This window comes from Pseudophryne corroboree, chromosome 11 (genome assembly GCF_028390025.1).
Source record: "Pseudophryne corroboree isolate aPseCor3 chromosome 11, aPseCor3.hap2, whole genome shotgun sequence".
Taxonomy (NCBI): domain Eukaryota; kingdom Metazoa; phylum Chordata; class Amphibia; order Anura; family Myobatrachidae; genus Pseudophryne; species Pseudophryne corroboree.
In genome coordinates, this window is record NC_086454.1 from 343,791,281 (window position 1) to 343,817,649 (window position 26,369).

At 47.2% G+C, this 26,369-nt stretch overlaps 1 protein-coding gene across 1 annotated transcript in view; it reads left to right on the forward strand.

The window, feature by feature from the left end:
• The window catches only part of DBNDD1 (dysbindin domain containing 1), a 30,957-nt gene extending 7,763 nt beyond the window's left edge, over positions 1–23,194 (forward strand). The window contains exons 2-4 of the mRNA XM_063945932.1: positions 17,141–17,293; positions 17,702–17,842; positions 18,185–23,194. Of these exons, the coding sequence (XP_063802002.1) occupies positions 17,141–17,293; positions 17,702–17,842; positions 18,185–18,342 (452 nt within the window). The 3' untranslated portion in view covers positions 18,343–23,194. The remainder of the gene's footprint in view (positions 1–17,140; positions 17,294–17,701; positions 17,843–18,184) is intronic.
• Positions 23,195–26,369: the final 3,175 nt, after the last annotated feature.

The window sequence follows — 26,369 nt, forward strand, 5'->3', positions numbered from 1 at the left end:
CAGTCAATAATAACTGCCACAAAACATTTAAGGAGAAAAATGTAAGTCAGGGGTTAATTGATTTCCATGGTTGGGTAGGGGAGGAGAGAGGAGAAGGTGTGAAGAGGGTATGACCTAGTGAGAAAGCAGGAGCATGTGTGTATGAGTCCATGTTTGGAGGGTCATGTATCATCGTGCCGTACGTGTGGTAAATCAAGCTTCGAGGTATTGCGAAGTATACATTTGAATTCCTTCTTATCCTGTGGTACAGGTCTGTGGATGGGCTGTCAAACTCTACCGAGCTCATTTCGGCTGTAGTTGTAACAAAATGGGGATGCACATTTTAGTTGATGATACATGAATGGGGGAGGTATGTGGTTGCTGATATCTGTGCCTGTATTCCCTATCGACTATGTGTGTCATTACCTGAGGGTTGTAGAGATGAAGATAAAGAACACTTATGGAAAATGCAATGATATTCTATGTCAGGGAAATGTACATCTGTCGATTGAGGTCTTGATTGGTGTCGGTTGATTGGAGTCTTCTTCTTTGTGCTTTTGCTCATAAATCGTGAGTAAAGCAAACAACGTCCATGGATTTACAAAAAAAAATGTTGGGCTAGCGTGATTTTAAAGTTCCTAGGGAAACTGGGGTACCCATGGCATTGTCCATCAAAATCTTGTATATCAGGTCGACTGCTCTTCTTCTTTCCATCTTTCCGTTGTCGGCCCCTTGGCTCATCAAATCCTTCGTCTACGTGGGTCTTTGTACCTCGGAGGAAAACATAGAAATGGGTGAAAGACGGACCGTATACTCATTACATCATTACGTCATGGTTTCTAGCATTGGGTCATAAATCAAATCCAGGTTAATTACAGTTTCCTCACTCCTTAAGCTCATCACTTTCGTACTTTGCTTGCACCTCATCAAAGCCTGCCCGCATCTAAATATCAATCCAATAGATATAACGACACCCAAAATACATAGGAGAAACTTTCCAACATCCATTATGACTCCTTGAGCCCAGTCTCCTAAACCGGAGAACCAATTTCGCGGGTTCAACCATGACACCCAACCAGTCAGCTCATTACCTACAGCAGCAAGGGTAAGATTGTGTTTTCGACGAAATTCCCACTTTAATTGCAGAATATCGTCCATCTTTTGGTCTATGACCTCTACCGGATCCTCGGTGCTATTTGTGATATACGTGCAACACTTTATGCCGTACTGTGTTGCCAATGTAACACAATATCCGCCTGTTACTGCTGTAAGATAATTAAGAATCATCCTATGCTGAACTAGTTCTGTTTTATAAGCTTGAAGTTCTCTTCCAGTGTATCTAAACGTGTCATCATACATTTCAGTGATATTATCTAACAAATTGGCGAGTGCGGAAATGTATCTATAATTCATCACACCTCGAGCGGTGCGAGTGAAATCTAACGCTACCAGAACCTGAATCCCGGTGGATTCATGGATAAGATCAGAGGCCGGATGCTCTAACCTTTCTGACAGTTGTCTTTTAACAAGGTGCTCGTAGTGAGTGTGAGTATAAGGAGTTTGGGCACCACGGTGTATGTCCTTCATTTTGTCATGTGTAACAGTCATTACTTCAGGCAATACTTTTCCAATATAACACAATCCTTCAGAGTTTGGGGCAAGCCACTTGTACGCCTTTCTCCCGCATATGAAATATGCATCATCGGGGAGAACATAAGGGACGGAGAAGGACATGACCATGTTACAAACCTTCCAGGTGAAATCTCCTGACCCTAATTCTTCCATCTGTCTAATGCACGTATCAGTTTGTACGATATGTGCACAGTATCCTGGTGATACCTCTCCAACTCTAGTAATCCTATTTCCTAAGGTATATCGATACCGGAATGATTTTCCTCTACTGGCTATGTGGCGTACGAGCTCTGTATCTGTAGGCATTCTATCTGCTCTGTGTGAAAAGGTCATGGTAAGGTTGCTCCATGACACTTCCCAATTTCCCGGTTTTCTGGGATTGGAGATGTTAAAACATATGAGGGACCTATCCACATGGTATTGGTGGAGCTTCAAACTAGGAGGGCTGGAGATGTTAAACCTCCGGTCCACCGGTCTCCCACCACTTAGCTCAAGTACCTCCCCTAACGTTAAAGGAAATGGTACTAGCCCTGATTTACTGTGACCCTGAGGTACTTGAGAGCATACCCAACAATCTGTTTGGTTTAACACGTTACCCACTAAGGAGTGATAGTCACTCAATGGATGCCGGTCTATATGGATATTAAAACTAGATTGGCATTTCTTTATGCATCCATCTTCAACCAGATTATCACATAGCCTACAGATACAATTTTCCTCAGCTAACAATCCATCACAATTTCTTCTATCGGATCGTTTTCTGATACTCGCCTTTGCTTGTTGGCTTGGTTGATCTTGGAAAACTACACCTCCATCATCATAATCGGAACCCATTCCAGAACCTCTTTCGACCTCTATGGTACTCTCGCCGGAACAGACTGCTCTGGTCAACATCATGGTTAACATCAAAATCCGGACCACAGTCTCTTGGGGCAAGTCCATCTTTGAGGAGGAAATAGAGAAGAATGAGAAGGGGGAAAAAGAAATTTTAAAGGAGAGGGGATGGGAAGTGGAGAAAACAATAAAAGGGAGAGGGGAGTCGACAGCTGCTTTCGGTCTTCAAGGCTCAGGTGCCGCCTCAGTCCTCCTGGAACAGACACTCTAGTGATACACCCTCTACCGTCTGTTCCTTATCACGGGACTTCTCTGGATCAGCAACCTTCTTGCAGTGGGATGAATGGACCCAAGTCTCTCTCTCAGCAACCTTCAATGCTGTGGTGCTAGTCAATAAGACCTGGTATGGTCCTTCCCATCTATCAATAAGACAACCTGAGCGTAGAAAATTTCGTATCATTACATAATCCCCAGGTTCAATGTCATGACAATTACTATCTGGTAAATCAGGAATCACCAACTTCAGATTATCATTTTGATTCCTCAACTGTTTACTCATGTTAATCAAGTACTTTACAGTTACTTCATTGTTACATTTCAAATCATCCTGAGGGTTAATCATGACATGCGGTTGTCGACCAAACAAGATTTCAAAAGGGGACAGATTAAGAGGGGACCTGGGAGTGGTTCTGATGCTATACAAAACAATGGGTAAAGCTTCTGGCCACGTCAATCCTGTCTCTGCCATTACTTTACTCAATTTATTTTTAATAGTGCTGTTCACTCTTTCGACCTTCGCACTCGCCTGTGGACGGTACGGAGTGTGCAGCTTGCTATCAATACCCATCAACTTACACATTCCTTGAAAGACATCACCTGTAAAATGGGTACCCCTATCACTTTCAATGATTCTAGGGATACCATATCTACATACAAATTCCTGCACAATTTTCTTAGCTGTAAACATAGCGGTATTTGTAGCTGTTGGAAAAGCTTCGACCCAATTCGAGAAAACATCTATACAAACAAGTACATATTTCAAATTTCTACATGGGGGTAATTGAATGAAGTCAATTTGTATTACTTGGAAAGGGCCGCCGGCAGGTGGGATATGGGATGGTTCTGTTGGTATTGCTTTTCCAATATTCTTTCTCAGACAGGTAAGGCATGACATTGCTCTTTTACTAGCATGAGAGGAGAATCCTGGGGCGCACCAGTATGCTCTTACCAACTTGCACATCCCCTCCTTGCCTAGATGAGTCAGCCCGTGAGCTGCTTCAGCCAGACACGGAAGGTATGCCCTGGGGGCCACTGGCTTACCATGTCCATCCGTCCAGAGCCCTGAGGACTCCTGGCCATATCCCTTTGCCTTCCAGACTGCCTTCTCCTGAGTGGAACACAAATTCTGCATTTCACACAATTTTTGTGTGTTGATGGTATTAAATACCATCAGTTGTGTGGTGTCTGTCCGTATGGGGGTAGCAGCTGCAAGCTTTGCAGCTTCGTCTGCTCGGCTGTTACCGAGGGATACTGGGTCTTGACTATATGTATGTGCTTTACATTTGATAACAGCCACTCTGTCGGGTTCCTGTATCGCTGTTAGAAGCCTTTTTATGTGAGCTGCATGCGCTATCGGTGTACCAGCTGCCGTCATGAAATTTCTGAGACGCCATAGCGCTCCGAAATCATGGACTACCCCGAACGCGTATCTAGAATCGGTGTAGATATTGGCAGACTTACCCTTAGCCAATTCACATGCTCTGGTTAGGGCGACCAGTTCAGCAACCTGGGCTGAGTGAGGTGGGCCTAGCGGTTCCGCTTCTATGGTGTCTTGGTCATCTACGACTGCGTATCCAGTACACAAGTCTCCCGAGTCTGACTGTCTGTGACAACTACCGTCCGTGTAGAACGTGAGTTCTGCATCTTCTAGTGGATTGTCACTGATGTCAGGCCTTGCGGTAAAATTTTGGGTCAAATATTCCATACAATCATGTGTATCTTCCTTTGCATTAAATCCTCCTTCCCCATCACTCTCACCTCCCACCCTTTGTGCCTGTCCAGGCACACCTGGGAGAAATGTTGCAGGGTTTAATGCGCTGCATCTCCTTATGGTGATGTTTACTGGGGCCATTAGTGCCAATTCCCATCTCGTAAACCTTGCTGATGAGACATGTCTGGTTTGGGCAGAATTCAATAAGGCCGATACCGCATGTGGTGTATGGATTGTGAGGTTGTGGCCTAGCACGACATCTTCGCTTTTCGTCACTAGCAATGCTATCGCCGCAACGCTACGCAAGCATGTGGGGAGGGATCGCGCTACCGTGTCTAGCTGAGCGCTGTAGTATGCAATTGGCCTGCTGGCATCACCGTGTTTTTGTGTTAGTACACCTGCTGCGCACCCAGCACTTTCTGTTCCGTATAGTTCAAAGGGTTTCCCATAGTCTGGCATACCTAGTGCTGGTGCCTGCGTTAGGCACTGTTTGAGTCTCTCAAATGCTGTTTCGGATTCGTCTGTATGCGAAATCCGATCAGGTTTGTTTGAGGAGACCATTTCCTGCAAAGGTAGTGCTAATATGGAAAACCCTGGGATCCAATTACGGCAATACCCACACATTCCTAAAAACGTCCTTATCTGTTGCTGGGTTTGTGGCAGTGTCATGTCTCTAATGGCTTGGATTCTATCAGCGGTCAGGTGTCTCAGTCCTTGTGTTAGACAGTGTCCCAAGTATTTTACCTTAGCTTGGCATAATTGCAACTTGTCTTTGGAGACCTTGTGACCTGTGTCTGAAAGATGAAACAGGAGCTGTTTCGTATCCTTCAGGGATGCCTCCAATGAATCAGAACACAGTAGTAGATCATCCACGTACTGTATCAACACTGATCCACTTTCCGGTTGGAAAGACTGTAAACAGTCATGCAAAGCCTGAGAAAATATACTTGGACTATCTATGAAACCTTGGGGTAACCGAGTCCACGTGTATTGGACTCCTCTGTATGTGAATGCAAACAAATATTGGCTGTCAGGGTGCAGAGGTACCGAAAAGAAAGCGGAGCAGAGGTCAATAACAGTGAAAAATTTGGCAGTGGGAGGAATTTGCATTAGGATGACAGCTGGATTAGGCACTACGGGGAACTGACTCTCGACTATTTTGTTAATCCCCCTTAGATCCTGCACTAGCCTGTAACCCCTCCCCCCACTCTTTTTAACAGGGAAGATGGGACTATTTGCTGTGCTGGACGTTCTTACTAGAATGCCCTGTTGTAGCAAGCGCTCTATTACGGGAAAAACTCCTAACTCCACCTCTGGCTTCAGAGGATACTGTGGGATTTTTGGAGCTATCCTACCATCTTTTACTTGTACTACTACTGGAGCTACGTTTGCCATTAATCCAGTGTCCTGTCCATCTTTTGTCCAAAGCGACTCTGGTATCTGAGATGTCATCTCTTCTACTTGGGATGGATTCCTATTTGTCATAATGGAATGTGACATTAATTTTGATGGGGAGTCTAACATGTCTCGTACTTCCTGAGCGTGATTCTCAGGGATGTCCAAGAATACACCTTCAGGAGTACAATAAATGACGCAACCCATTTTACATAGTAAGTCTCTTCCCAGGAGATTGGTCGGTGCCGATGCAGCCAGCAAAAAGGAATGCTTGGTATGCAAAGGCCCTATTGTAATCTCGGCTGGTTTGCTAACAGGGTAGTACTGGACTACTCCTGTTACTCCCATGGCTGGAATTGTCCTACCAGTGGTTCTCATGCCCACTGTCGAATTTATCACTGACTTGGCCGCCCCTGTGTCTACAAGAAAGTTTAAAGTTTTACCAGCTACATTGATTGCAATTTCTGGTTCGTTTCCAAGACTAGCAATCAACTTAACTGGCTGCAGATTACAGGTATGGCCACACCCCTATTGGGTATGCTGACCTCCCTGAATCCCGCTGGCAGCAACTACTTGTGAGGGAGTTAGCTGGGAGCTACCAGAGGCATGCCAGTCTCTGTTTGGGGGATATCTTTTTGTTTCCCCTGTATGTGGCTCAAAACTCCGCCTCTGTGGACCCTGCTCCCAATGTCGTGTGTTGTGTTGTTGTCTAGGGGGTTGAAAAGATCTTTGTACATTTCTTACTCTACAGTCTCGTGCATAGTGTCCCTGTCTGTTACAAGAAAAACATGTTATTACACTTGCCTTACCCACAGGATTCGGTGGTACATACGCAGGCTGCCTTGTGGTCAGCGCCTGTATACTTACTGACATCAACTTATCACTTTGCGACTCCCTGTGCCTAGTGATGTTTCTGTCATGATCAATAGCAGCCTCTCTCAAGCCGGACACTGACAGACCTCGCCAACATGGTTGTGTGGTCTGTACCCTAGTTTTTAATGTTTCTTTCAAACCATCCATTAGTACAGATACTGCTACTTCTCGATGGTTTGGGTTGGTCTTTATGTCTTCTATACCAGTGTACTTTGCCATTTCTGATAGTGCCCGGTGAAAATATTCTATTGCCGTTTCGGACTCCTTTTGCTTAATGGAAAATATTTTATTCCATTTAACAATGGCTGGGAAATACTCCTTTAGCTGTAAATTTATCCTTTTTACATTATCCTTATTGTACACGTCTGTAAGCGGTACATCTTTATCCAATGCACAATCAGCTAAAAACTGAGTTGCATCAACATTTGAAGGTAAACAAGCTCTTAGCAGTATCTGCCAATCCTTGTTGTTGGGCTCTAAAGTGTTTCCTAAATCCCTGATGTATTTTTGGCTAGCAACTAAGTCCTTCCTGGGGTCAGGAAATTCGGACACTATTGTTCTTATTTCCATTCTGGAAAATGGGGCGTACATGGCAATATTCCTTATGGGAGTGGCTCCAGACACATCTGTTTTTCCATTGGGAACTGCTATTACCCTTACAGGAGCAATTCTAACAGCCTCTTCCTGTGTAGATTCTACAGCTTGTTGTGGTACAATTGTTTCAGTGTAGTGCATGGTGCCGTACTTACCCGTTGACACGACCTCACCTATCCCTCCGCTAGGGGCTTTCACTAATCTCGTGGGTGTCGCTGTGCCTACTGTGGTCTCTGCTATGGTGGCTGCAAGAGAGAGAGCTGAAATTGTTGCTGAATCGTCTTCTTGATCACACTCCTGAGGAAGGTTCAAAACAGGGTACATCTTGCACGGGTTAATACTTGCATGAGTTATTTGGTTAACATCATTAACATTTACAGTGTTACTAAGAGTTTGTGTTTTACAACCCAGTGCGTTTCTCTCCGCAATCAACTTCTCTCCTGCAATGTATGGTGGAGGAGGAGCTGTGGCAATCAACTTCCTGACTGCCCCAGATCCCGCCGCCAGAGCCAAACCTCTCTGTATCTCACCTTCCTGGTGCCATAACTGTAAATAATCATGATGCTGAATTCGTCTCTTTGCTGATTTTACGAGACATATCCTCCTCCTTAAATTTTGTAACACCTCTGGACTGAAGCTACCTATTCTTGGGAACTTGTCCCTGTCTTGTACAGTCATTCTTTGCCATTCATCACATAAAACCTCTGTGTGACTACCGTATTTTTCACACATAATGTATCTTGCCGACCCAATTGGTCGGTCCTCCGAATCAACCTGAACCTGGGTTGATCGCCCCCTACCGGAACAAATGGCCCCCATAATCTGTAGGCGTTGCTTATTCCTCCTTGGATCTTTTATCTCAAGGTTTTCAGCGAACCCTTACAAACAAACCAAGATGTCCTTGGGCAGGCCGGCGGTGGTGGTTTATCAAGTACCCCACTTACTTCTCGCCCACGTTGGCCTGTGCCGCAATCACTGTAACCAGAGCTGTGGTACCCAACCCAGGGCCCCTGTAAACCTTTACTTACTGGGGCGTGCTGGACCTACCAGTCCCCAGCAAGTATCGGTTGTTGGATAGTTCCTGAGTGACCAGCGAACTTCCCTTCCAAAAATAAAAAATTACACAAATCACGTCAGAATGTACAAATAGCGTTTGTGACCACTTTACTCTAATGGTATTAGGTCAGATTACTAACTACTGCACACAATTACGTGCGGTCCAATCGTTCAGTTCACGAACACTACTTGTCATGTACTGAAAGATTAATGGAATCGATGTTTCCGGCCGCGATTCCTTCAGCAAGAGCTTATGGCCTATATGGGTTCTGCACCAACACCCCAGGCGTTGTGCCACTGGACTTTTATAGTGGACCTCTTTGTCTATTTACCTGTTACCTTACGACCTCCTGGTCTGTTTACCTTATGACCTCCTGGTCTTGTTACCTTATGACCTCCTGGTCTGTTTACCTTATGACCTCCTGGTCTTGATACCTTATGGTCCGCTATACTCTAATGCTCAAATATTATTTTAACCAGGGATGCCTCCCTAGCCACCGTATATGTCACTTACACGTATGTTCCTCGACGAGTACCCGACTTTCCTTTTGGTTCCACCTTTAAAATTGTATAAACTTTTGTATACAAAACACACTCACTCAACACATGTACACTTTTGTTTCTATATCTATTTCTGCGCAGAAATTGTCTTCAGGCCAAAAGTGTTACCAATTAGGAGCAGGATCTGTTAAACTAAATTTCAGATTTTCCAAAAAAATAGATTTGCGTTATTTACCGCGTCGCGTTATCTACCGCTGTGCGTTACTTATCGCTTTTGCGCTAATTATCGCTTTGCGCTAATTATCGCTTTTCGTGACTTGGGCTACGTGGGCGTAACCAGACGCTACGTTGCGTAATGAACGCTGCGTGCGTCTGCCTTTTGGATTGCGTACGCTAGTCTTTGTTAGCGACACGTGTACGCAATGCAAAGGATCCACCGTAACACAATATATATACTTTTATCAATGTAAATGATCCCTGATCATCTACCGCAATCCACACTGACTGCCTTGTATCTCAGACAAACCGTGTGTTTGTTCTATACTTTAACTATTACCTCTACTATTAAATAACAGCAAATCTCTTTTTAGCCCTTTCTATCAACTATAAAATTTGGCAAACAGGAATAGTGATATACGAAAAAATGAAATAGAAATGCAGATATATGCGTGCGTACGCAAGACAAAAGAAAAATAAACAGTTTTAAAAGACACAAGCGTTTTGTTCTTACTTCCGGTTACCGGGTTCCTTCAGCACTCTTTGTCTAAGCGAAGCAGACGCTTATCCCGTCAGCAACTGCGAGATAACCTCCCACCCTTTTGCTGGGGGATAATGTCTGCTGATCTACCTAGTGCAGATGTGAAAAGGACCGGACGAGCCCGCAATTGACAATGCTAAATTCCTTTGTCGTATAAACAACCCTTATGAAGCTAAGAACACTGTACGCTGTTTACTTAAGAAGTACCGTAATGATACGCTATTTGCGTAACGATCGCTCAGCCGTAGGCGAGACGCTCAAGCGTCACGTTCGCTCACGGCCCAGTGATCACAGGACACGTTATTGGTTATGTCTAGGGGAAAGATTCGCTGTAACGTAGCGTACGCTAGAGACCACGAGGAGGTCACCAGCGATGCAGACGCTCACAACACTATACCTTTATGTTAAACCTTATACCGATGAAATACACTGAATACCTTAATGTGAGTACAGGGTGTAAGTGCAACCTTGTGGAACCTGACTATCTACAAAGCTGCATGAGCGTCACCGACGCTCAAATGAACACTTATCACTATAGGAAATACACAGATACTGGTTTAGGTTTCCAAGGCCTATTAACTGTATTATGTCTAATATACTTGTAAAAGGGGATAACAGTACATATGATACACTACAATATAACAGAGACTTCCTAACCACAGAACTAAACAATAAATACAAAAAGACAATACTACACTGACCTAAATGCAATACGATACAATACTATAATACTATAAGGTATTTAAGAGAAAAAGAGGAGAGAGAGAGATAGAGAGAGAGAGAGAGAGAGATTGGCTCGCAGAAAGACAATGATTATGGAGAGAACTTACGCACAAAGGGTATGATCGCCAGCGCCTCGATATCCAGCTCCCGATTATCAGCAGATAACCGTTGATGAGAGAGTGAGAGCTGGATGTGGTCGGCCTGCCTATTTATGCTCCACACACAATGCAATCTCCTGGTCCTACAATCCCATTGTCCATTGGCCGAAGGAATTCGGCCCTGCATCATAACAAAAGGTCATAGGGTGATTCATACAGGTGGGCTGTGACGATTTCCAACAGCTCAGGTGGGTGGGAAACTGGGTTTCCCGCCGCATACCTGAGTATGTGCAAATCATAGAAATGGACATAAACTTCTTATGTCCATAACTATTCGCACGAGCGATTAATACGCTCCAAACCAACACCGGAATATTGCTAATTAAATACTCTTCCGATGGGTACCAAACACTGCAGTATGATTCCTGTTAAACCCTTCGTACGATGCAAAGAGGGATTCCTCAGCTCTGGGACATTATACTTTAACCAAACTTACAGAAACTATCAAAGGGATCATGATCTATAAACTACATTAATTGTGAACATTTGTAACTAATGAGTCGCACGCTACGATCACATAAACTCTACCGTAAATGCGCATACTGCGCGTGCGAGTGCACGCTATTGCGGGTATGCGCTTCCACGGGAGAGCGTACGCATGCGCAGCACGGACCAGTGTGCGGTGCAAATATGGCAACGTGCATTGAGACATTTTTTCTGACTTTGACACCCCTATAGAGTGTAAGCTCTCATCCTAACCCACCGCTCTATGCTCCTCACTCACTGTCTCTCCCCTGTGTCACCCCTGTCTGTCTGCCCCTCCCCTATAGAGTGTAGGCTATCATCCTAACCCACCGCTCTATGCTCCTCACTCACTGTCTCTCCTCTGTGTCACCCCTGTCTGTCTGCCCCTCCTCTATAGAGTGTAAGCTCTCATCCTAACCCACAGCTCTATGCTCCTCACTCACTGTCTCTCCTCTGTGTCACCCCTGTCTGTCTGTCCCTCCCCTATAGAGTGTAAGCTATCATCCTAACCCACCGCTCTATGCTCCTCACTCACTGTCTCTCCCCTGTCACCCCTGTCTGTCTGTCCCTCCCCTATAGAGTGTAAGCTATCATCCTAACCCACCGCTCTATGCTCCTCACTCACTGTCTCTCCTCTGTGTCACCCCTGTCTGTCTGTCTGCCCCTCCCCTATAGAGTGTAAGCTATCATCCTAACCCACCGCTCTATGCTCCTCACTCACTGTCTCTCCTCTGTGTCACCCCTGTCTGTCTGTCTGCCCCTCCCCTATAGAGTGTAAGCTATCATCCTTACCCACCGCTCTATGCTCCTCACTCACTGTCTCTCCCCTGTGTCACCCTTGTCTGTCTTTCCCTCCCCTATAGAGTGTAGGCTATCATCCTAACCCTCCGCTCTATGCTCCTCACTCACTGTCTCCCCTCTGTGTCACCCCTGTCTGTCTGTCTGCCCCTCCCCTATAGAGTGTAAGCTCTCATCCTAACCCACCGCTTTATGCTCCTCACTCACTGTCTCTCCTCTGTGTCACCCCTGTCTGTCTGCCCCTACCCTATAGAGTGTAAGCTATCATCCTAACCTACCGCTCTATGCTCCTCACTCACTGTCTCCCCTCTGTGTCACCCCTGTCTGTCTGCCCCTCCTCTATAGAGTGTAAGCTCTCATCCTAACCCACCGATCTATGCCCCTCACTCACTGTCTCTCCTCTGTGTCACCCCTGTCTGTCTGCCCCTCCCCTATAGAGTGTAAGCTCTCATCTTAACCCACCGCTCTATGCTCCTCACTCACTGTCTCTCCTCTGTGTCACCCCTGTCTGTCTGCCCCTACCCTATAGAGTGTAAGCTCTCATCTTAACCCACCGCTCTATGCTCCTCACTCACTGTCTCTCCTTTGTGTCACCCCTGTCGGTCTGTCCCTCCCCTAGAGTGTAAGCTCTCATCCTAATTCCTAACCCACCGCTCTATGCTCCTCACTCACTGTCTCTCTCCTCTCTGTGTCACTCCTGTCTGTCTGTCCCTCCCCTATAGAGTGTAAGCTGTCATCCTAACCCACCGCTCTATGCTCCTCACTCACTGTCTCTCCCCTCTGTCACCCCGGTCTGTCTGCCCCTCCCCTATAGAGTGTAAGCTCTCATCTTAACCAACCGCTCTATGTTCCTAACTCACTATCTCTCCTCTCTGTGTCACTCCTGTCTGCCCCTCCCCTATAGAGTGTAAGCTCTTATCCTAACCCACCGCTCTATGCTCCTCACTCACTGTCTCTCTCCTCTCTGTGTCACTCCTGTCTGTCTGTCCCTCCCCTATAGAGTGTAAGCTGTCATCCTAACCCACCGCTCTATGCTCCTCACTCACTGTCTCTCCCCTCTGTCACCCCGGTCTGTCTGCCCCTCCCCTATAGAGTGTAAGCTCTCATCTTAACCAACCGCTCTATGTTCCTAACTCACTATCTCTCCTCTCTGTGTCACTCCTGTCTGCCCCTCCCCTATAGAGTGTAAGCTCTCATCTTAACCAACCGCTCTATGTTCCTAACTCACTATCTCTCCTCTCTGTGTCACTCCTGTCTGCCCCTCCCCTATAGAGTGTAAGCTCTTATCCTAACCCACCACTCTATGCTCCTCACTCACTGTCTCCCCTCTGTGTCACCCCTGTCTGTCTGCCCTCCCCTATAGAGTGTAAGAGCTCTCATCCTAACCCACCGCTCTATGCTCCTCACTCACTGTCTCTCCTCTGTGTCACTCCTGTCTGCCCCTCCCCTATAGAGTGTAAGCTCTCATCCTAACCCACTGCTCTATGCTCCTCACTCACTGTCTCTCCTCTGTGTCACCCCTGTCTCTCTGCCTCTCCTCTATAGAGTGTAAGAACTAATCCTAACTCACCGCTCTATGCTCCTCACTCACTGTCTCTCCTCTGTGTCACCCCTGTCTCTCTGCCTCTCCTCTATAGAGTGTAAGCTCTAATCCTAACCCACCGCTCCTCACTCACTGTCTCTCCTCTGTGTCACCCGTCTCTCTGCCTCTCCTCTATGGAGTGTAAGCTCTAATCCTAACCCACCGCTCTATGCTCCTCACTCACTGTCTCTCCTCTGTGTCACCCCTATCTGCCCCTCCCCTATAGAGTGTAAGCTCTCATCCTAACTCACCGCTCTATGCCCCTCACTCACTGTCTCTCCTGTGTCACCCCTGTCTGTCTGCCCCTCCCCTATAGAGTGTAAGCTCTTATCCTAACCCACCGCTCTATGCTCCTCACTCACTGTCTCTCCTCTCTGTGTCACCCCTGTCTGTCTGCCCCTCCCCTATAGAGTGTAAGCTCTCATCCTAACTCACCGCTCTATGCCCCTCACTCACTGTCTCCCCTCTGTGTCACCCCTGTCTGTCTGCCCTCCCCTATAGAGTGTAAGAGCTCTCATCCTAACCCACCGCTCTATGCTCCTCACTCACTGTCTCTCCTCTGTGTCACTCCTGTCTGCCCCTCCCCTATAGAGTGTAAGCTCTCATCCTAACCCACTGCTCTATGCTCCTCACTCACTGTCTCTCCTCTGTGTCACCCCTGTCTCTCTGCCTCTCCTCTATAGAGTGTAAGAACTAATCCTAACTCACCGCTCTATGCTCCTCACTCACTGTCTCTCCTCTGTGTCACCCCTGTCTCTCTGCCTCTCCTCTATAGAGTGTAAGCTCTAATCCTAACCCACCGCTCCTCACTCACTGTCTCTCCTCTGTGTCACCCGTCTCTCTGCCTCTCCTCTATAGAGTGTAAGCTCTAATCCTAACCCACCGCTCTATGCTCCTCACTCACTGTCTCTCCTCTGTGTCACCCCTATCTGCCCCTCCCCTATAGAGTGTAAGCTCTCATCCTAACTCACCGCTCTATGCCCCTCACTCACTGTCTCTCCTGTGTCACCCCTGTCTGTCTGCCCCTCCCCTATAGAGTGTAAGCTCTTATCCTAACCCACCGCTCTATGCTCCTCACTCACTGTCTCTCCTCTCTGTGTCACCCCTGTCTGTCTGCCCCTCCCCTATAGAGTGTAAGCTCTCATCCTAACTCACCGCTCTATGCCCCTCACTCACTGTCTCTCCTGTGTCACTCCTGTCTGTCTGCCCCTCCCCTATACAGTGTAAGCTCTTATCCTAACCCACCGCTCTATGCTCCTCACTCACTGTCTCTCCTCTCTGTGTCACCCCTGTCTGTCTGCCCCTCCCCTATACAGTGTAAGCTCTTATCCTAACCCACCGCTCTATGCTCCTCGCTCACTGTCTCTCCTCTGTGTCACCCCTGTCTGTCTGCCCTCCCCTATAGAGTGTAAGCTCTCATCCTAACCCACCGCTCTATGCTCCTCACTCACTGTCTCTCCTCTGTGTCACCCCTGTCTGTCTGTCCCTCCCCTATAGAGTGTAAGCTCTCATCCTAAGTAACCCACCGCTCTATGCTCCTCACTCACTGTCTCTCCTCTGTGTCACCCCTCTCTGTCTGCCCTCCCCTATAGAGTGTAAGCTCTTATCCTAACCCACTGCTCTATGCTCCTCACTCACTGTCTCTCCCCTCTGTGTCACCCCTGTCTGTCTGCCCCTCCCCTATAGAGTGTAAGCTCTCATCCTAAGTAACCCACCGCTCTATGCTCCTCACTCACTGTCTCTCCTCTGTGTCACCCCTGTCTGTATGCCCTCCCCTATAGAGTGTAAGCTCTCATCCTAACCCACCGCTCTATGCTCCTCACTCACTGTCTCTCCTCTGTGTCACCCCTGTCTGTCTGTCCCTCCCCTATAGAGTGTAAGCTCTCATCCTAAGTAACCCACCGCTCTATGCTCCTCACTCACTGTCTCTCCTCTGTGTCACCCCTCTCTGTCTGCCCTCCCCTATAGAGTGTAAGCTCTTATCCTAACCCACCGCTCTATGTTCCTCACTCACTGTCTCTCCCTTCTGTCACCCCTGTCTGTCTGCCCCTCCCCTATAGAGTGTAAGCTCTCATCCTAACCCACCGCTCTATGCTCCTCACTCACTGTCTCCCCTCTGTGTCACCCCTGTCTGTCTGCCCCTCCCCTATAGAGTGTAAACTCTCATCCTAACCCACCACTCTATGCTCCTCACTCACTGTCTCTCCTCTGTGCCACCCCTGCCCCTTCATTTTAGATTGTAAGCTCTCACGAGCAGGGCCCTCTGCCCTCTTGTGCCCCCCCCCCCATCCCAGCTTATATCATCATCTTCTCCCCATTGTTAACAATGGCACCAAATCTTTGGTTTTAGCTGGCACTACTTATTTGGGTATTATGGCCACTGATGCAGAAATGTTTATAAGCCTCGTAGTCCTCATTCTGCAATGTTCTGTACTTTTTTTTCTTGCTTTGTTTGAAGTGTTTCTGTTTATATACAGTGTAAGGCGCTGCAGACCCCTTGTAGCACCATATACATAAAGAAGAAGTAGATAAATATGCATGATCTATCAGGTGTGGCCTTTAATGTTGGGCAAAATCCTAACAAAAACTTTTTAATACACGGGGAACTGCCAAGATCTGTATAATACATTGTATGTTTTTTTTTTTGTTTTTTTTACGCAGAAGAGAGTTTTCCCTCTCCCAATATGCATATATTGCATCTCATCCTACTACTTATACTACAGGGTCTATGACATATCGCCATTAGAGCTAGACAGTGTGGTCCATAGTCGTCAAAGGAGAAAGATCAGCTGGAGCATTGTGCTTCCCTGTCCTGATTTCGAAAGCAGTGATGCCCAGCCTGCCCCCTGCCCGGCACTGACCTGCCTGGGTAATGTTTTCACTATGGCAAGGAGCACAACCCACTCTTCTGGTTCCTTGTTATACTGGAAACTAACCCAGTTTCCAACCAAATCCCCTTCAGCCCTGGACAAAGCAGCTCCAGCCACCACATATGTGCAGCCTCAAACCATCCAAACCTCCTTTCATGGTACATCAAATAGACCCATTACCTTCAAGAGTGCTCCTGCCCTGCTGATGGCCACTGGACAGAAACCTACTGTGCAGGCAACAGTCTTCCTGTTCTCCAGGAAGGCTTCATGCCCAATCCCAAGATGTCCACCAAGATCTCAATTGAGCATGTGCCGGGGCCATCTTGTTCTTTTTTTGTGTTAGAGCACCACAGTGGTGACATCCAGAGAGGCCTGCAATTAGTCGATTACCTGCAATCCACAACGATTCCATTGTTCCTACGCCACTACCCATTGCTAAAACCATTGCAACTGGGCACATCTATGTAGTGTGCAGCCTCACATCCAATCCCAGCCACACACTACACAGATATGCTCAGTTGTAATGCCGATTATTTCTGACAATTACACGTATCTTCTTATTGTATAGTTAGAATTTTCATGCTTCCTAAGAAGGAGCAAATATCTCTATCTATAAGGTGTAAAAGGTGATGGGCTCGAATTCTGGGTATGACAGAATATTAAAAGGTGTGTCATAAATACAGAGGATGTGACTTAAGGTGCAGGGACTGGAGGGCAGTCAGCCACGGAGGAGATAGCAGCGGCAGGTGGAAGGTATATGTTAAAATGATTAAAATAGTTAATTGACAGGTGCTGCCCACAGCCAGACCCTAAGCGGCCACTTGTGTTGCCTAGCGGTAACTCCGCTACTGAGCCAGTGGTATATAACGTAATTCAATGCCTGTGTCTCCATGTATAGTTCCTCATCTCCCACTTTCTGTGTACCGTGTGCAGAACAGACCCGAGAAGCCCAGAGCACAACCAGCTTGCACTCTAATAACCCTACTGAGGTGACCGTAGAGGAACCTCAACAATCGCTGGTGGCGGAAGAGGAAATTGGAGTCTTGGCACCTAGTTCGGGGCTTCTTCAGGTCACAGAGCGAAGACGTGAGTACCTCCATAAACCACTGTGCCATGCAGCATACATTTATTTTTACACTTTTTTTACTCCTAATATTAGCTGTTGACTATAGGTTGATTGACAGTTTATTGATAAGTGCCATGATAAAGGAATGGTGTCTGAAGGACTTTATGACTGATGGACATCCTTCCCCGCAGGCCCAGAGAGACCCTCAGCTCCTTATTTGTGTCAGCCATATGAAGGGTCTGTGACTGCCAATGGCAGACATGTTTATTTAGTAGTTAAGTTGCTATTATTATTTTCCGTCCCGGCTTCACCTTCCCCGGAGACGTTGTTTTTTTTACAGCTGATTCAGAGTTCCATATCCCCACAGGAATGTTATCATCTGAGGTCATAGCATGCATCAAGCCATAACCTCTATTTTGTCCCTGTAGAGCCTCTCAGTAGCGTCTCCTCCCTTGAAGTGCACTTTGATCTTCTGGACTTGACAGAGCTCACAGATATGTCCGACCAGGAGCTGGCTGAGGTGTTCGCCGACTCAGATGACGAAAACCCACACAACGAGCCTCCACCAGGTGTGAAAGTTCCCCAATACATAAAAACAGATATACACAAGGTAGAGAGATGTGAAATTGAGAGGAAGGTGATGAATGACCAAACTTCCCAGGCCATGCAACATGTCTCCTGCAGCTGATGAATTAGTTATTACACAATTGCAGCATTAAGTGTGTGCGTGTCCTGAATGTGTGAAGAATTATTTCAGCAGTTGCGCACATGACCTTGGCTTCCTAGTAAGGACAGAGATAGGATAGATGACACCCCTAGGCCTAGATCATGTCATATGCTCAGGTTTCTGCCTTCTCAGTTAATGCGTTGGGGAATTCCTTCTTCTCTGACATATTGTTTTTCACGTTCAGGTTTGCAATTACCTCCCCTCCCTCGAGCTGGCTACCTGCGTTCTCCATCCTGGACCAGGACACGAGCAGAAAGGGAGAAGAAACATCTCAGTGACTCCGAGCTGCAAGGAGGCCTGCTGGACACTTTCCTCGCTGCAGAGAGAGCCAAAGAGAATTAAAAGCCTTTACCCATCCCCCTCTCATATTGGTCCCCGCTGTCCTCTTATCACCCATATCAGGGAATGGACCACAGAAAGTGCCAAGACCATAGCTCTCCAAACTCCATTCCCTACAGAGACTCATCAGACTGATAGATAGGACCTGCCCAACACAACATGCAGAAGAGGACGGGTCTGGAGACTTGCTTGTTGTACTTTATGGCAGTACAAGAACATTTCGGTATCGGAGCTGTGATAAAGACAACAGTTCATGCCATCATAAAGAATAAAACTACAAGAAGCATTGGCACAAGAACGAAGACGACATGAGACTTGGTAAAACCTCAAGTTGCCCTGTAGATCTGAGACACTGTTATACTACCAGCTGTGTTCAGTATCAAGGATACCCTAAACCTTATAATCTACACGGTGCTTGGGGATGCACTAACACCCAATGGAATGACGCAGGAAAAACGGGAACCACGTGAAGTAGAACTGAGATCCGGACTGACGTCATGTTTGTCCAGAGAGACGCAAGGCAGAGGAGCACATTGTAGGACTTGCAGTTTTGGGACAGACTTCAATGAACATTACTTCCTCCATAAGCACAGAATGTCCCCCGCAGCCTTAAAGACACCCCATCTATCTACCACACCTCAGATAGCTTTGGTGGCCTCATAACCCTGACTATGGAAGCACTTTGATGGGGGAGATGCGGTGCACAAACCCATATTCATCCATTAGTTCTCACGTTCTCTTGCAGAAGCCGCACTACGTTGTGTAGTCCAAAGTCCAGGTGACCACTTTTTGTTTCGTTGCTATGGTGACACTTTTGCACTTTAAATCACATGATGTGGCTGCACCCCACAGCATTGGGATTATTTCCTCTAGGCCCCTGTGAAGGGCTTTTGACACTTACAAGGTTTATCATTATACTGTAGTTCCCGACGCCTCCTTCGCTTGCATTGTATTCGTTCTGAGACGCATCTTCATGTGTAGTCATTTGCTGAGCCCAGCAAGTCCCTGAATAAACCAGAACGCCTGCAGTTTGCTCTCGCATCTGAGAACCGCTAGAAGCGCGGAGGGTCAGGTAGCACGAATGCTTTATAATCACCCCTACCCTTCGCCATGTAGGCCCTGACATTAACTAACCTCACCTGAAAGTTGAATTACACTCAGAATGGACTTTCTCCCCTGACCAAGCCCACCCACTGGAAGAATTGTCCTGGACCCTTGGCCCGTATTTGTGATGGAACTGAAGCGTTTCCATCTGCTGAGCCCCATGTGGACCTGTCTAGAGCGCGCTGGTAGCTGCAGCTGGTTGCACAGGCAGCGCTGTGACCAGATGAACACCACCCATTACCATACGAAGCTAACCTGGGTGCATCATCTCTCCAGCCCTCGTGGGGTTCAGAAGATGGCGGCCATTGTTCCTGCTAAAGCAGAGATTGATATGTACGCAGAGTTCTCAGGTTGGGGCCCTTACCAGACAGCTTTGCATTCTGGGCCTGATTTAGAGATGTATGCTAATGCAATCACAGCTACTGTGCGAAAATGCTTCTCCGCCTGGACGTGTAATGAGACGCCTACAACGCATCGCAAATCCCAGCAACTGCGTACAAAGGGGGCCATTCCGAGTTGATCGCTAGCTGCATTCGTTCGCTGTGCATCGATGAGGCAAAAAAACGGCACTTCTGCACATGCGTATGCGGCGCAATGCGCACGCGCAACGTACTATTACAACGAACGATGTCGTTTCACACAGGGTCTAGTAAAGCTTTTCAGTCGCACTGCTGGCCGCAGAGTGATTGACATGAAGAGGGCGTTTCTGGGTGTCAAGTGACCGTTTTCAGGGAGTGATCGTAAAAACGCAGGCGTGCCAGGAAAAACGCAGGCGTGGCTGGGCGAACGCAGGGCGTGTTCGTGACGTCAAAACAGGAACTGAACAGTCTGAAGTGATCGCAAGCGCGGAGTAGGTTTTGAGTTACTCTGAAACTGCACAAAAAAAACTTTGTAGCCGCTCTGCGATCCTTTGGTTCGCACTTCTGCTAAGCTAAAATACACTCCCAGCGGGAGGCGGCATAGCGTTTGCATGGCTGCTAAAAACTGCTAGCGAGCAAACAACTCGGAATGACGACCAAAGTCACAGCGGCAGTCGTAGGTCCTGCGTTTTTGCAGCCACTCGTTACCTCCCCCAAATAGTTCCTGACTATCAATCACTTTGCAAATAAATCCTCTCTACGAGCGACTTCGATGAGGTACCTTGGCGCGCACACAGTGCGCCCAAAACGCATGCACAGTCAGCTGATAATCGCTCAACTCTGTATATATCTGCATGCGTACAACTCTTAGTCAGGCCCTCTATGCATAGTTCTTCAAATATGACCAATCTCATAAGGCTTTCTCTCATCACCCAGCTCGCGTTGCATACAACACAACACCGGGGGGCTCTCATCTAGAAGTGATCTGCTAGTAACCAACATAATTACTTTTATTAAAGGACAGGGTGCAGTGACGTGCGGTGAGGTGAGGCAGAGCCTTCCCTGTCACACTAACGTTTGTGCCAAAGTTTTGATTGTGTAAAGTATATGAAAAATACTGTCATAAGTATCTTCTTTGCATTATTCTGATCAGTTTTATAGCCAAAACTCTGGACTAAAAAGTCTATGGCAGGAGAGGCAGGAAAGGTTTCTTCGCCTCACAATTTCCAGGAATTTATACTGCTGCACCTGTGTATGATGTCCAGATGTACCATTTGTCTCATATATTGTGTGTAAATGACTCTGGTGCAAGTCAGTGCCTCCTGAGCCATTTACCTCACCACACGTCCCTGACAGGGTGATACCTTTATGTGACCTGCGCTGCAGTGATTTTAACAGTCCCTAGTGCAGTGATAGGCTGCACTTTTCTGTACATTGGTTTAGCCCCGACAACCTGCTGCCACCACTGAGAGTAATCAATGGAAGGACATTAAGGGGCACAGTGGAGAAGTTGCCTATGGCAACCAGTCAGCTACTCCGTACAATTGTAGAGTATGTAAATTATAAATGTGACTGCAATGCTGATTGGTTGTCATGGGCAATTTCTCCACAGGCTCACTTCTCCACCCTTTTCACTGCTTCATGAATAGATCTCTAAATTACCAGTACTGGAGACTGAACGTTAAATTCTCCTGAGTGGCCTCTATCTTGGCCTCGGGTGCACCAGAAGGAACAGTCACCAGTTCAGCAGGTTTCTTTCTTGAAAACAATGACTCAGGACACTTTACGTCCCTTTTTAAGAATTATTCTAAGAACTCAGGGGAAGATTAAGGGATCAGTCCACTACTAGGCACAGCATTAATGGCCGAACCTCCATTTTATGGGTCACATACCTCACTGCTACCCAATCAGATAGTTGCCTCTGTTAACTGGACAGGCTAGCCTGCTGATTGGCCAGCCCCAAGGCCCGGGTGCACGCTGATTGGTCCATCCATTTCCTAGTAGCTACAAAATGCTCCAGCTGTTCCGTACTGTGCACACTTCCTGTCCCTTCACACGAAATGGACTATAATACAGTACAGTGGAAATATTTTTTAGTTGCTGGAAAATTTCGGACGGACAGTAATAAAACGAGCACCAAGCTACTGTTCAGTGACGGTATAGAGACCCCTAGTGTGATTTTCACTCTATGCCTGTATTTCTTTAGGTCGGGTACATTTTAAAATGAACCTTTTAAGGGCTTTGATTGGCCTCTAACACTCACTACGTTATAAACAATGTTTTGGCTGGGACTCAGCAATGTCTTTGTCTAATCAGTGATTACCTGCCTCTAGAAACATCAATTATTAACACTTACATGAGTTAGGGGCAAGCAGAAGGCTAGAGGGAGATAAATACAGAAATCGGATTTTTCACTGAACACAGATAAGACACCGGCTTGGGATTCCAAATGGAGACTTACCAACCTTATGTCATCCGCTCTGTCAAATGTTTCCATCTCAGCGACCAATTCCTGCTCTGTTATACTAAAGGTTTCTTCGCCTCACACTGTGAGCTGATGCTTATTACAGATGCACAGTTACTGCACGTTGGGGGTCATTCCGAGTTGATCGCTAGCTGCCGTTGTTACCTGCACATGATCAGGCTAAAAATCTGCATTTCTGCATATGCACCGCAATGCAATGCGCACGCGCGACGTACAGGTACAAACCCCGTTGTGGTTGTGCACAGGTTCTAGCAAAGTTTTCAGTCGCACTGACGGCCGCAAGAAGATTGACAGGAAGGGGGTGTTTCTGGGTGTCAACTGACCCTTTTCAGGGAGTGTTTGCAAAAACGCAGGCATGTCTGAAAAAACGCAGGCGTGGCTGGGCATTCGCTGCGCGGGTGTATGACGTCAAATCTGGACACGAATAGGCTGAAGTGATCGCAAGCGCTGAGTAGGTTCAGAGCTACTCTGAAACTGAACAAACTGTTTTTGCTGAGCTCGGCTGCACATGCGTTTGCACTTCTGCTGAGCTAAAATACACTCCCCAGTGGGCGGCGGCATAGCGTTTGCACGGCTGCTAAAACTAGCCAGCGAGCGATCAACTCGGAATGACCCCCTTTGTACATGGCAACAAGATAGACACCTCCCGTCTTCATCAGCGGGTTTCTAAATAGATTGTCACTTTCCCATCCAAATTTAGGTTCCTTAGATGCAACTATCCAGGTCGCTTCTGTTGTCAGAGAACTGTATGGAGAGAGGATATCAGATATTGTAGATACAGGACAGAATCTCCTCGGTAATGATACAACGTGAGGACCTCTGCTGTCCGGCTGGTTCAGTTTTAAATCTTAGATTCGTCTTTCTACTCCTCCAAAGATGATGTGGAATATAGGGGGTAATTCCAAGTTGATCGCAGCAGGAAATATTTTTAGCAGTTGGCCAATACCATGTGCACTGCAGGGGAGGCAGATATAACATGTGCAGAGAGAGTTAGATTTGGGTGGGTTATTTTATTTCTGTGCAGGGTAAATACTGGCTGCTTTATTTTTACACTGCAATTTAGATTGCAGATTGAACTCACCACACCCAAATCTATCTCTCTCTGCACATGTTATATCTGCCTCCCCTGCAGTGCACATGGTTTTGCCCAACTGCTAAAAAAGTTCCTGCTGCGATCAACTTGGAATTACCCCCATAGCCAGGAAAACTGCGAAACATTACACCGTGCAAGATCACATAATGAAATTTGCGTAAGATGTATCATCAGGCAAAAAGGAGCTGATGCCAAAGAATAGTACACCAGTTTGTGTAGCAATTCTGCCGCTTACTGCCCAGGCACCTGGAATGATGGGATAGGGGAGGCAAGGGACATTATAGCATAGGCTGTGTGTAGTAACGGCGCGTCTATGCAAATGTAGCTTACGCAGGTCTAAAGAAAGACGCATATAAGCCTGTAAGAAGTCTTATCCTAGAAGTCTGCTACATGGCTCATTCGCAGCAAAGGCGGGTGCATCCCCAAGTGAGTGCGGCTCTGCACATGCCACAAATTCACTCATTTTAAATGCTCTTTTATTATTTACGCCCATTTTGCAGAAGACTCTGCACCAACTACTTTGTAAGGCGCTGCGGACCCCTTGTGGCACCATAAAAAATAGGATTTTAAATACCTACCGGTAAATCCTTTTCTCACAGTCCATAAGGGATATTGGGGGAGACTTAGCACAATGGGGTATAGACGGGGTCCAAAGGAGCCAGTGCACTTTAAATTTTCTTCACTGGGTGTGTTGACTCCTCCCCTCTATGCCCCCTTCCACAGGCAGTTATAGGATAAAACGTGCCCGAAGAAGAAAGGACATATATGAGAGAAGGAACATGATAACAAAGAGTGGTGAGATTTACACACCAGCACACCACTAACATACAATGACCAGCAACAGCTAAACAGGTAACCACGTAACAGAGAACCTGCAGAAAGGCACCACACGGAGGCGGGTGCCCAATATCACTTATGGACTACAAGAAAAGGATTTACTGGTAGGTATTTAAAATCCTATTTTCTCTAACATCCATAAGGGATATTGGGGAGACTTAGAACGATGGGGACGTCCCAAAGCTTCCAGAACAGGCGGGAACGTGCGGTGACTGCTGAAGCACCGCCTGCCCAAAATGGGTATCCTCTTGTAGAACTTGACAAAAGTGTTCTGCCCCGACCAGGTAGCAGCCCGGCATAGCTGCAAAGCCGAGACTCCACGGGCAGCCGCCCAGGAAGAGCCCACCGATCTTGTAGAGTGGGCCTTCAGAGACTTAGGAACAGGTAAGGATGCTGACACATAGGCGAGCCTAATCCAACGAGCAATGGACTGCTTCGAAGCAGGACAACCTTTTTTCTGCGCATCATAGAGCACGAACAAGGAATCTGTCTTTCTGATCCGAGACGTTCGTTTGACATAGATCTTCAAGGCTCACACAGCATCCAATGCCTCCGGAGGAGCAGAAGAACTAGAACCCGACGGAACCACAATAGGTTGATTTAGATGAAACGCGGAGACAACCTTCGGCAGGAACTGCTGTCTAGTCCGGAGCTCCGCTCTGTCCTCGTAAAAGACCAAGTACAGACTTTTACACGATAAGGCCCCTAATTCAGAGACACGTCTAGCAGAAGCCAGGGCCAGTAACATCACTGTCTTCCACGTGAGGTACTTGTCTTCTACTGTCATCAGAGGTTCAAACCAGGAGGACAGTAGAAATTCCAACACTACATTCAAATCCCAGGGCACAGTAGGTGGCACAAAAGGTGGTTGTATGTGGAGTACCCCTTGCAAGAATGTCTGAACTTCAGGCAACATAGCCAATTTCTTCTGGAAGAAAATGGAGCGAGCTGAAATCTGGACCTTTATGGAACCCAGACGTAAGCCCTTATCCACACCAGCCTGCAGGACACGTAAGAAACGTCCCAAGTGAAACTCTGCGGATGGAAATGTGTGTTCCTTGCAGCGAGAGACATATCTTCTCCAGATATGATGATAGTGTTTTGACGTCACAGGTTTCCTGGCCTGAACCATGGTTGCAATAACCTTTTTGGAAAGGCCCTTGTGAGCTAGGATGTTCTGCTCAACCTCCATGCCGTCAAACGAAGTCGCTGTAAGTCCAGGTAGACGAACGGTCCTTGCTGAAGAAGATCGCAGTGGTAGAGGCCAAGAGTCTTCGACGGACATGTCCAGAAGATCCGCGTACCATGCCCTCCGAGGTCAATCCGGGGCAATCAGAATTGCCTGGACTCCTTGATTTCTGCTTGGGCACCCTTGGGAGCAACGGAATCGGAGGAAACAGGTAGACCAGCCGGTAAGGCCAAGGCGACGCCAGTGCATCTACTGCCCTCGTCTGAGGGTCCCTGGTGCATGAGCGATACCAATGTAGCTTCTTGTTGAGATGAGAAGCCATCATATCTATCTGAGGGTAGCCCCACCGGTGGATGATCTGCTGGAACACCTGCTGGTGTAGATCCCACTCTCCCGGGTGGAGGTTGTGACGACTCAGGAAGTCTGCTTCCCAGTTGTCTACTCCCGGAATGAAGATTGCGGACATTGCTCTTGCATTTCTTTCTGCCCAGAGGAGTATTTTTGACACCTCTCGCATGCAGGCTCTGCTCTGTCCCTCCTTGCTGATTGATGTACGCCACTGCCGTGGCGTTGTCCGAATGTACTTGGATCGCGTGATCCCTGAGTAGAGGAGAGGCCTGAAGCAGAGCACTGTAGATCGCCTGAAGTTCCAGAATGTTGATCGGAAGGAGGTTTTCATGGGCTTACCACCTGCCCTGGAACTGCACCCCTTGGGTGACAGCTCCCCACCCTCTTAGACTCGCATCCGTCATGAGGAGGGTCCAATCCTGAATCCCGAAAATCCAGCCCTCCAGGAGATTGGAGGACTGCAACCACCACAGGAGGGGGCCTGAGGTGACAGCCGTATCATCTGGCGCATCTGAAGATGTGAGCTGGACCATTTTCTCAGGAGATCCAGTTGAAAAGTTCTGGCATGGAACCTCCAATATTGGATCACTTCGTATGAGGCGACCATCTTGCCCA